The 13,035-nt window shown below is 38.8% G+C and overlaps 1 protein-coding gene across 1 annotated transcript in view; it reads left to right on the top strand.

Annotated features, from left to right (window-relative positions):
* The window catches only part of lrpprc (leucine-rich pentatricopeptide repeat containing), a 63,529-nt gene that overhangs the window by 47,764 nt on the left and 2,730 nt on the right, over positions 1-13,035 (top strand). The window contains exons 31-37 of the mRNA XM_082154235.1: positions 1,079-1,167; positions 1,288-1,489; positions 5,730-5,860; positions 6,429-6,544; positions 8,817-8,891; positions 9,024-9,108; positions 10,213-10,355. Of these exons, the coding sequence (XP_082010361.1) occupies positions 1,079-1,167; positions 1,288-1,489; positions 5,730-5,860; positions 6,429-6,544; positions 8,817-8,891; positions 9,024-9,108; positions 10,213-10,355 (841 nt within the window). The remainder of the gene's footprint in view (positions 1-1,078; positions 1,168-1,287; positions 1,490-5,729; positions 5,861-6,428; positions 6,545-8,816; positions 8,892-9,023; positions 9,109-10,212; positions 10,356-13,035) is intronic.

The raw sequence follows: 13,035 nt of genomic DNA, 5'->3' as shown, positions 1-13,035 counted from the left end.
TGAATGCTTTCAGAAAGCATTCAGAAACATCTTTGTACCAGGCTATCCACGCCACAGCCGTTGCGGTGGGTGTTAACTGACCCTATTCATGGACTGTAGTGTATGAACATAACATTATCTCCCACTATATTACACTATAGCATCTGATGTTGTAAAGGTACTTGAAACCTCAAGACTTCAGTTGCCTTTGAGCGATACAGATAATGTGTAACATACCATGTATCATAACCATGTATCTTCAATTACCAGTTATCATATAAGCGTCCAGTCAGTAAATCAGACTATAGCAGGCATGCTCTGTTTCAAAACCTAGTGAGCTTAATTGCTGTCTACTGTTTTCTGAGGCACAGAGCTCATAAGTAACATATTTGGAATGTTTTTGAAATATAAGTTTTCTTTTTTAATATTTTAAAATGAGAAATTCAAAGCATTACTCCAGTCTTCAGTGTCACATGATCCTTCAGAAATCATATGTAGTGTGTTTATTGCTTTGAAGGAGTGCATATGTGTGTGGTGGACTTCAAGCAGATGTTTGGCAGGGCATTGGTCTTGGCCAGCGGGGTGCTTTAAGGACAGATTAAGGGGATTGGGTATGGAGGAGAGAAGCGAGGGATGGGATTGTCCAGCACTTAAGAGGACTAGAGGAGAGTAAGGAGAAGGACACAAGGATTTTCTTAGGATTGATAAGAGTAACTCTGACTCTGGTCGCTGGGCCAATCTGCTGTGCGAGCGGCTGTTGGCCGGTCGCCGTGGAGATAAGGAGCGGCGGCTGATGCTCAATTGGACGGCTGGATTAATCTGGCCAGTGAGGGTAATAAAAAAAGAAGACTTTGATTGAGGTTTAAGTGACGGAGGAGGGGAAAATAAACTGGGAGAGTGGATCCTGATTTGTTGGATTTGTTCAGTCTCACACACATGCATGCACTCAATTTTATGCTCACTAGTAAAGAAATAGCTCTCAGCATCAACATACAACAACATCATGTATTATTCATAAATACAGATGATCCTACATAACACTGCTATTTCACAAACTTCAATTCTTCAACCAGTGCCCATCTTCCTTTTGTCTTCTCAGTGCTGCTGATCATATTCCTAGGTTCAGTTTAAGTGACATTGCCAACAACCTACTCATCATCTCTCAAGTGAAGAGATGCCAGATGAATGGTGAGTATACACATTGATCTGTTCTCTCAGTTCAGCAATTAGTGATACTGTGGATTATCTAGGATTCTTCCATGGCTTTGTTTTATTAAACCTGACCACATGATCTGTCCCTGCTCACAGATGCCATGGAGATTCTAAAGGGCATGCTACAGGCTGACCAGGTGCCCAGTCAGTTGGCCATCACTCGACTGGTTCAGGGTCTTGCTAGTGAGGGGAACACACAGGACATCCAGGGAGTGGAGGCCTTGGTGAAGACTTTAGGCTCCGTCAAGCTGTCCAGCATGTTATTTGTCAACAATACTGCCCTCGCTCATATTAAAAAGTAAGGATTTTTATAATTTTTTTTGGCTAAGGCAAGTATTACTATTATTGCTTATAAAGGTGTTTAGAAGTTACCTCAATTGGTCACATGACTTGTGTGTTTGTTATCTGGACATGGATGGAGTACCTCACATGGTGCAGCTTGTTGATGACAGATATTGCTATTATTTTTTTTAAAGCAATCTGTCTTTCAAAGTATGCTTGATAGTGAATAAAACTGTCGAAATAATCAAGACTCACTCTACTGTTCAAAAGTCTGGGTTCTGTAAGATTTTTTTCCCCAATGTTTTGGATTGAAGTCTCTTATTCTCACCAAGCCAATACATTTCTTATCAATGTTGAAAACAGCTTCTTAATATGAATCCGTGATGTATTTTAGTTTTAGAATTCTTTGATGAATGGAAAGTTCAAAAGAACAGCATTAATTTGAAATAGAAGTATTTTTTATTAATTTCTTAACCCACACTTTTGAACAGTTGCGTACATGCAGAGTTCTTTCACTGACATAGAAAAGCTAAAAAAAGTTGTTAAATTCAGGAATATTTTCACAGAAAGCACATGCAAATGAACAAAATCTTTAAGACATGGACATTTTTCAAGTTACGAATTAAAAAAAATAATAATAATTATCCTCATCCAGTAATTATGAACAACTTGACAAGTCAATTGAAAAATCATGGCAATTCATTGATCAAAAGGTGTGGGAACCCTGTAAATTGGGACATGACCTATATCTAATGACCTGAATTTCAGTAGACACTTGTGGAAGCAACCACCTACAACACCGTCATCACAGCAGCACCAAAATGTATTATACAGCTACAAGACTCAAAGATCTCCTTATTCGTTGGCTTGGCTACTAGAGCAAGGCTTACAATACTTGAGATGAGCAGCCATTCAGATGTTTTTAAACTGGATGCACAGTGAAACTAAATGCAGCAAAAATTGGCACCACATACCTTGCTGCTGGAGGAACGCAGATGACTTTGAGGTTAAGACTGTGATTGACTATGACAAAGACTTGATTGTATTGTATTATCTCAGAAACTCTGAACTACATGCTCAATGTTTCTAACAAAGGGAGCTCTAGCAGACTGTCTGGCGGGTGAGATTAGATTCTACCCGCACAATCTTTTCTTGGTTATTTTTGTGAAAACAAATTCATGAAAAGAACAATGAAGCACCCTTGTTTCTGTAAATACCATGAAATGTAACCTTTTAGTGGTTTGACCTTGACAAAATTGGTGTCATCAAAGGTTTGTTGTGTAACAAAGGACCGCCTGCTCATGTGGCCTTTTCTCCCACCTCAATTTCATCTTCCTGTTCTTTCATCTTACCTTTCCTCCATCCCCTTCACCCCTCTTCCCCCATTATTATTAAAGGCTCAAATCTGCTGTGATGGCTATGACTATGTAGTCTGAATAATTCACAATGGACCATATTAATGTGGTGCCCGGGTTCCGGAGCCCCCATCTCGCCTCTTAACCAGTCAGCTTGGCTCAGCTGCACACAGCACACGTGTCACTGTTGCTTATGTCCCCCCGGGGGTCAGAGTTCACCCCGACAGGATAAAGCTGTGTGAACGGGGAAGCCACCCAATCAGCCGTGAGGAACACTTTGCTCTTCCGCTGTCCTACACTGTCTCAGGACTTTAGGAATGGCGAAGAATGACAATCGACGGCTGGGCCCGGAATATTAATGTGGCCAATGAAAGTTTTATGCACTTAGTGTTCTGTAAATGAAAGTTGGGGCATGGATGGGAAGCAGAAATGGAATGGAAATTTTCCCATGGCTTGCTTTTTTCTGCCTGCCTTTTAGTTTGAACTGTAAAAGTATGTTTTACTAGCTATCTTTGTTCATTCATTTACATTACATTTACATTTATTCATTTAGCTGACGCTTTTATCCAAAGCGACTTACAATTGCTATATATGTCAGAGGTCGCACGCCTCTGGAGCAATTAGGGGTTAAGTGTCTTGCTCAGGGACACATTGGTGTCTCACACAGTGGATTCGAACCCGGGTCTCTCACACCAAAGGCATGTGTCTTATCCATTGCGCCACACCACCCCGTGGCTCAGAAGAATTTAGCTCAGAAGAATTTAGAATTTAGAGTTTATTCAAGAAGAATAAACCTAAAACCACTAGTTGAGTATGAATTAAGTACTTGGTGTTAGGACCAGTTGTATATATTTAAACAGAGTTTCTGCTGGGCATTGAAAAGCATTAAAAGTGAATTTTGTGAAAATTAAGGCCTTAAATGGCATTAAAAAGCATTACATTTTATTCCTTCATGCATAAATTTTTTTAGATAGTTTTGATTTTGAAAAAATGTCCCCAAAGCTGGATGTTTTGGACTGCGGCGGGCTGGGATGTGGAGGAGTAAAACTCGTAAGGTCACAAAGAAATGGGAAAGTGCAAATTCCAACGAAAGTGGCTGGAAGAATAAGTATTTAGGACATGGTTGCCACCCGTTGTTGGTCAACATGAAGAGGCATTTTGCATTGCATAAGTGCATAGTGTGTAGCGCGTCATTTGGGACACAGCTACAGTGTCGCTTGATCAAAATAGGTTCGTGCTGAACTGACATTGGTCCAAACTGATAAACGGTCCATGAAGCACAAAATGAGGAGTGCAGTTTCGTTCCGCTTTCATTACGTTTGCCATTTGATGTTGGGCAATGTTGTGGTGGTTGCATCAGCGCTACTGCTAACAAAATTTTGGTGTCACCGGCAGGAAAAATGGTCCAACGAATCGTTCGGTTTGGAATGCGTACCAGACCGAAAGCCTTGTACCGAACGGTTAAATACGAATACGTGTATCGTTACACCCCTAATATAAACATATAAAAGTTACTCATTACACTGTTTTCAGCACAAACTGGGCTACAATAATATGTGAGCTACATCTATGTGCATGTTGGAGATAATAAAGTTTATGCGTGTTTATTGAAAAAAACTAAAAATGTAAGTTAATTATGAGGGGATTGTCAAAGTTTTTTTTTTTTTTTTTGTCATCTACTGAATTTTTCGTCAACGATACCAGGGACACCGAAACACCGGGGAACATGAAATTTGGTGGGCATGTAGCCCCACTAGACTTTTACGGAAAAATTTCGTTTGGTCCCCGGGGGCCACTCCCCCCCCCCCCCCCCCCCCCCCCCCAAACCCAAAAAATGCAGTTTTTCCTAAATAACTACCTGAACCGTGGCACCGAGGATGAAGACATTTTTATGGTATGTTGGTCTTAAGGGCCCACATCAACCTAGCCCATAATCACTCATTTGTGATTTGCGCCCCTCTCATAAAAAATGAAAATGCAATATTATTCTGCTTTAATCGCCCCTATCTTCAGTTGAGATGTTCAGAACTGCACCATATTTCATGTGTATGATTAACTTGACATCCTCTGGGGGTATGCTAAGTTTCGTAGAATTTCATCCATGGGGGGGTATAAAATAAATTCATTTATGTGCACATTTAGTGACTGTACACTCATCGGCCTGTAGATGGTGGTGTTGAGCGAAGGGTTGCTGGTTTAGGATGATATTGTCACACACACACATGCAGGAATACAAACAAACGCAAGCATGCACACACACTGACATCCACACGCACAGACACACACCCATACACACACATACAAATCCACATGCACAGACACACACACAAACAAACACACACGCGCACACACATGTACGCAGTACGCACGCATACATACACGCACAGACACACACACACACAGACACACACATACACAAACACACACACACATACACACACACACACACAGACAGACATGCACATACTACTACTTTTTTTAGGTATATACATAAACACGCAATACAGCCAAATTGCTCCACGTCATTTATTTTTGTGGAAAGCCAGTGCAGGCCTGAGCGGCGGTCATATTTTGTACCGCCATGCGGTACATCTAGTTGAAATAAGGTTACAAAAATCATTAAATATTTGTCCACAAGACTTTTGAGAGCTGGGTCTTGTAGTCCAGAGTTTTCGCTTCAAAATTATGTGAAAATCATCCTGCCTACTCATTCACAAATAACAATATATTGATTTAAATGTTATAAGACACTTTGTTTACAAAGGCCATATGCCTGGAGGCTCGAGTCATCATGAATAATGCTGTATTTCACACCTGAGGAGATGAATGGATGAATGAGCTATAAAGGGGTTTGTTTAAATCACTAACACTGAGTATGAACTCTCCTTTCTCCCTCTGCAGTGGGGACATGGACAGTGCAGTGGAGCTGCTGGAGTCCGTTTACACCCAGAACACAGAGAATCAGAACACCAGTATTTCCTTTGTCTTCCGCAAAGTTCTAGAGGCCAACAATGATGCTGCACTAGATAAATGTGAGACCCACACACCACCTCTTCATCTATATCTGTGGTTCTCAACCAGGGCACCTCAACAAAATATTTTGTAATCCTTATTTTAATCTGTTCCATCCACAAGAGTTTTATTGTAGAACATATAGTTCTTGAAACTTCTCAAAAACTCAAAAAAGAAGAGTTTTTTCCTCGTTTTTTGACACTTAAAATCGGCATGAAATGGAAATTGCGTTCAAGTTTTCTCTCCTATTGTGACATATTAGACTGAAGTTACTTGAATGAGAGAAAAAAAAGTGGAGCTGAACCAGATTTGGTCAATCAGGAATGAATTGGATTGTAGAATGTTAGTCAAGGGGCGGTTACAAGGGCATATATATATGTAAATAGCTTACATGGTGGTAGTCTTCAAATGGGTGTCTTGAAGAGAAAAAGGTTGAGAACCACCGATACACAGTGAATTATTTGAGTACTTCTAGCTCTTGTTTGTGAGTTTCTGGTTTGGAGAAACATTAGAGCACCCATTGATGTGTTGTAACATAGTAATCACTGTGTAGGCATGTGATTGATTGACATCTCTCTCTATGTCCAGTGAGTGCCATGGCAGAAAGGCTCTGCAATCACTTTGCCTCCTACAGAGCCGCTGCAGACCTCTTCCTGATTTACTTGGACATGGGCAGGACAGAGGAGGCCAAGTTTCTCCTGCAGGTACCGTCTCTTAACAAATCAAGATATGCATGAGGACTCTGTGACCTTGCTAAATTGCTGAATCTAATTCGAGTTGGTATTGAAACTAGCTGACCCTGTTGCTAACCACAATTCCAACTCAAGTGACCGCTGCTCTTTTTGAGCTCTTGCTGTCTCATATTTTAATCATTCAGTCGGTTTTACTTGCTTAGATGGTCTTGTACAAGATTTTTCCTCTCCCTTTTTCAAAAAGCACTTTAGCGAGTCGAGGAACAAAATGGCTGCATTAAGGCACCACTAAACCCAGGAGTGAGTAATATCCTTTGAGATGTCGAAATAACAGGAAGCTTTGCTTCACAGCGTCCCTGAGATAGAATGCTAAATATCAAAAGATGATTATTTTTACAGAAAGTCTTAGATCAGCGTGTTTGGTTTGATCTTGTTCGTCGTGTTGAAGGTGTCGTGAATGGCATCAGAGAGTAACTCTCAGGAGTGAAGCTGCTTGGCTGTAGTTTTAATTGCTCTGATTGTCGTGAAGGCACTCTGCCCATCTTAGCCTGTGTTCATTTTAATATAGCAGCCTGTTAAAAGCCTCCCAGGCCCCTAGGCTTTTAATTCAGCACATACAAGAGAATCCCACAGCCTTCACGATTGGCTTGTAATGTGACCTCATAGCCGCTGAACCCAGAGAAAGCGCAGGGCAGTCCAGCAGTTTCAAAAGACACATACCAACACACACACAGGACAGGATGAGACTTTTTCAAAACCCGCTCCAAAAAACGTTCATATTTTAAAGAGATCATAAAAGTAATCCATATAAATCAAGAGCTTTAATCTAAGTCTTATACGATGAACAGATAAAACATAAAAAGATTGAGCTCATCAAATATGGTAAATGGATGTTCAAACGTGCGGACTAGGCTTAATGTGAGAGAACTATGAGGTTTGTTCTCGGTCTTCAAGCAAACGGTTTAACTGCTGTTGACAATTTAAATATGCATTACTCTTACAATGTCTTAACTTTTTGAAGCTTGACAGCTTTGGTTACATAGACTTTCAGTGGAGGAACAGAAATCTCTCAAGTTTCAGTAAAAAAAAAAATCTTTGTGTTTCACATATGAACAAAACGTTTTATGGGTTTGGGTGAGTAAATGATGACATTTAGTTTTAATTTTTGGGTGAACTGTCACTTTAAACTGACCCCGTTCAATTCCTGCTATAGTCATGTCAACATGGTAAACCCAAAAAGAAAAGGACTTTTTATGTAGAGAAAAATATGAAATAATAAACTCAGAAATGACATCGGTAATGGCTAACTAGAAACTCATCCACCTAGATCAGACCATGGTGCTGAAAAATTTAATAACATTTCTGTATTGAAAATAAATGTTTTTAGCTCAGCACCATTTTAGTGACTATAATTTAACGTGTATAAAACGTGTTTAAAAGTCCTCGTTTAGTAACCAAAACTATTGAAATGGAATTTTTGAAAAAAATTCAGCTCAAATATTGCATGCAAAATTGGTGCTTTTAATACAAGCTTCACAATTCTCTTTTGAGAGATTGTAAATGCCTATAACATGATTTAAAAAATTGCCATTATGCCACAAATGCATTTAACATTAATTGCTAAATAAAAGTAGTTTATTTAGCTGAGTCCATGTTTGCTTTAAAGGTACCCATGATATCCATAAAAAGCCTGATTCTTCATAACCGCTAACATCCTCCTTTCTGACGAAGCTGCTTGAGGTGGTTGAGTCTTCTCAAGACCTACAGTTTCTGTACAGCACAGTTTACCCTTCTGGAATTCGCTGTGCCTTCATTTAACTTGTGTTATATTGTCCTGATTAAAGAGTGTGAAAATTGCACACCGGTGCTTGAAAGCTCAGGAGCACGCCTTTATACGGCTAAGTGTAGATAATTGTACTTTAAATTGGGCAGACACTGTACATTTTAATTTTCATAAAGAAATAAGTGGTTATTTGCCTGACTCCATTATTAGCTGTATAATTAACCCTTAACTATAGAGCGCTGCACTGAGTGCTAAAGGATGTAATGGAAGATGGATACATTCAAAAACACATGCTCCCATCATGCTGTTACACACACGTCCATACGCTCCCCTCTGCCTGCTGTGTGGATGCAGGAAATACCAGTAATTGATTTTATACCAAGGTTTATGTTTTGCTAAAGGGCAGATACTGTGCTTGCATGTAAACACACACGTTATGATATGCGGTAAATGTTTGTGTTGAGAGTTTTAAGGTCTCTTGTGCTTCCTTGATTGCTTTAGCGCTGTGCGGCTGTCAACGAACAGAAGGACGTAATGTTCACATACATGTTACGAGCGGCTCAGCAGCCGGGACAGGTAAACAAACCCGGTTTGTTCTAGCCTTCATGCTGTAAACTTTCTTGATATGTATGCACTGTTACTCCACAAAATCAGGCACAATATGGTCACAGTTTGTGAAATAAAGACTCTATTTTCCTTCCTGAATAGGCTGTTAAAATCAAGACTCTGTCTGAGCTGATTCCTGACTTCACAGAGAAGGAGAATATCTATTCACACCTGATGAAATGCTACAGTAAGACCACTATTTGTATCAACTCTAATTTTCAGGGTGATATATACACTAGCGTACAAAAGTTTGGGGTCAGTGAGATTTTTTTATTTATTTAATTAAACAAGAACACATTAAATTGATCAAAGGTGTCAGAAAAGACATTTATAATGTTACATAATATTAATAAATTAAAAAAATAATAAATCTAATTAATAAAAAATATTAATTAGCACAACTGTTTTTAGTTAAGAAATGTTTCTTTAGCACCAAATCAGCATGTTGAAATAATTTCTGAAGGATCATGTGACACTGAAGACTGGAGGTATGATGATAAATTCAGCTGTCAAAACAGAAATAAATTACATTTTAAAATATATTCAAATATAAAAGTTATTTTAAATTGTAATATTTCACAATATTTCTGGTTTTATTGTATTTTTGATCAATTAAATGCAGCCTTGGTGAGAATAAAAAACTTTTCAAAAACGTTAAAAATATTGCTGACCCGGTTGTGTGTGTATACATGTGTGTATGATGTATGACATCTATACAAGTTAAAAAAATAATCATTTAAAATGTAAAATTTCACGGGCGAAAAAGGTCCGTTGTCAATAGCGCAAGTTGATGTAGGAAACACATCTCACACAGAAGTCATTTTCAAACCAGGCAGAACAGAAAGTTTGTCTACTCAGCAAATCCGTGTAACCAAAATAGGAACTGCACATGTTGTTCTGCCTCTGTCATTGAATAGTGTTTTATTTGAACATGATCACTGTTAAAAGCTACATGCTTCATCTGGTGGACAATGGCATTAAGTCTGTCCTCATCTCACTGGCCTGTTTGAGTCACCCCACTGTTTTGGCACACAGCAAAGCTAGTCCGTTAATAGTCTTCCAATTAAAAATGCAGCAAGCGGAACGCATTGACTGACTCACAGGAGGCACGTTTGCTAATACAAACACATGTTCCCTAATGAGGGGCTACTTTAGCCAGCCTACCGTGAGAACTTTGACACGTTTCAGTACTTAGAGACCTCTGCAGCATCACTATTTCATGAGGCCTGATATGTGCAGGATGAAATATTGGTTGTTTAACACAGCTGTTGTTCTGCCTCACTCTCAACAGGTTTGGATAAGGACCTCAGTTCAGCGAAGGCTCTGTACGAGCGCATGCAGGCGGAGGGGGTGAAGGCTGAGGAGTTAACTCTCAAAAGACTGGCGCTACTATACAAGGAAGCTGGAGAAACTGTTCCCTTCCAAGAGCCTCCGGTAATCATCCACAATCATTAACACTTCATACATTTTGAACATGTCATTTATTTATTTATTAAATAAGAGGAATCATTTAAACCAAAGTTGATTGAAATGTTTAAAAATGTTTTCAAAAAATTTTGTTTAAAATAATGTTTAAATAATTGCAAAAGTAATATATTTTCCAGTAAATGAGCACAAGATTATATATACTTTGTCTGAATATGCCTTCTTTCGTACTATATAGTATGCGAAAAACAGTATGTGAGCCTATGGAAGCATATGGGTAGCAATATTCAATTTGAAATGCAATATGCAAAATGACAATGCAATATGCAAAATGGCAATGCATTTCTGTATTTAAATGTACATTTTCCATTACATTTGTGCAACGTTTGGTGCAAAATGAAAATGATTATTCAATATAATTTACATTTGCCATTTCATACTAGTTTTAATATGTAAATAGAATACATATTTTAATGCTTTATAAGTTGCAAAATGAAAATGTATTACAGAAATGATTAGATACGTTTAATATGTTCAAGCAAAAACTGTAGCAAAATGATCATTTAAATGTTATTTTTCTTAATTGCATTTATACTTTTATTGCCGAGCCGTTTTTTTAGATATTAAAAGAATATTTATAGGTCATGCTGAGGTCACCCAGCCCCCCATGTGCTCCAAATAAAATAGTCTTGTTTGTTTGTGCCAGTTAAAGTTTTGTTTGTGCTGCTTCGGGATTTTAAGATATTAGACATTTAATTACAGGTGATGACGTCACAAGCCCCCCGACCTGCTCCACATTCACCCGAAATAGTCTCGTTTGTTTTTGCTTCGTTTGTGCCAGTAAAAGTTTAGTTTGTTTTGCTTCGGTTTTAAAGGAGACATATCATGCTTTTAAATTGTTCCTTTTTACATATAAATCATACATTTGTAGTCTATATAAAGCGGAACTGCAATGCTTGGGTCTGAATTCCTCATTATTATAGCTCCACAGGCCCCTTTTTTACCCCTTTTCTAATGTGCTTCTGAAAGCAACTCGTTTTGGTGCGGTCTCTTTAAATAATATTGAGACACTTCATACCCCGCCCCCTCTCCAGGTTGTAGTGGTGACACTCGGTTCAACTCCACCCCGTTCGGCCATTTTTGTAGTCTGGTAGCAGAGATAGGATTATCTAGCGCACAGAAACTTTTATACACACGTTATTAACAAAATGTCAACAACGGAAGACTTGTCCAGCCAGCCTTACATGTTCGAGCCAGAGCCGGAGCGAGATGAAAATGAAGACGACGAACCTTGCAGAACAACGTCTTCATATGGATGTATCGCAATGGTGTGTACTGTATTTACACATGAAACTTTGGTCTTCCGACCTTTTACCACCGTGTCGATTTATTTTGATTAATATGTCCGAGGGAGAGAGAGCAAGACAGCGTCTAGTTTGGAGACGGTGATGTCTTGTTTACACTTTCGCCTGGCTCTGAAGAGAGAGAGTGAGCGCGCGCGCGACCGGGTCTCTCTCTCTGCTCGTTCTTTCAGTTAAACATGCTCCTGTCACAAGCGCGGCAGTTCATCTAAATTAGACGGTGTAATGAAGCGTGTGGGTTACTACATCCAACAACCGAACATTTTAACTTACCCTCTCGTAACTTCTGCATCCTTTAGCTTGGACTACAAAATTGCAGCGAGAAATAATAATGGCGGATTGCTCGAAGTGTTGGGCCGGAAGTCAATGTCCTTATTTGGCAGTTCCGCTGCAAATACTGTGACGTGATAGTTCAAAAAACGTCATAGATAACAGAAAAATCTGAACCGGTTGAAAAATATGACCAAAACAGAATATAAAGATATCAACGAAGCACCTGAAGAGAATAATTTCATCTTTTCTGTACTTCTAAACACTCCAAATATACAACAAAATGCATTTAAGGGCTAAAAAAGTGCATTTAGCATGATATGTCCCCTTTAAAAATATTAGATCGAATTATAGACGATGACGTCACCACCCCCCGACCTGTTCCAAATGCACCCAAAATAGGCTCAATCGTTTGTGCTTCGTTTGTGCCGGTAAACTTTATTTTGTGCTGCTTCGGTTTCTTAGATATTAAAATAATATTTATTGGTCATTTTGAGGTCATTCAGCCCCCCGCATACTCAAAATTCACGCAAAATAGTCTCGTTTGTTTGTGCCGTTTGTGCTGTTTTGGGCCGGTAAAAAATTAGTTTGTGCTGCTTCATTTTTTTTAATTATTAGACACTGAATTATAGATGATGACGTCACCAGCCCCTGACCTGCTCCACATTCACCCAAAAAAGGCTAGTCTTCTATGAATTTGACCCGTCAGATTCCGTGACCCTACTGTACCTATAGATTTATCAATATCTGATCAATATGTTTAATAAAATAGAAATGGGAGATGGTCATGCATCACATGTCACTTTATTGAACATTACATTCAGTTATGAAGAAATAAAGAGTGGTCACAATATTCGGTAGCTATGAATTTGACCCGTCATATTCTGTAATCACAGAGAAAGGCTGTATGATCTCCAAAATTATTGGGTAATTATAGTTAATAGTAATAAGAATAAAGATAAGCATATGTGTATCAGACAATGAGAATATTTTATACAAAACGAAACCATCATTAACACAGTCCAGCATCAGACAACAACAGCGCAGCAAAATGTTAA

Source organism: Leuciscus leuciscus (assembly GCF_965113295.1).
Source record: "Leuciscus leuciscus genome assembly, chromosome: 22".
Taxonomy (NCBI): Eukaryota; Metazoa; Chordata; class Actinopteri; order Cypriniformes; family Leuciscidae; genus Leuciscus; species Leuciscus leuciscus.
This window is presented reverse-complemented; position numbering and strand designations above follow the sequence as displayed.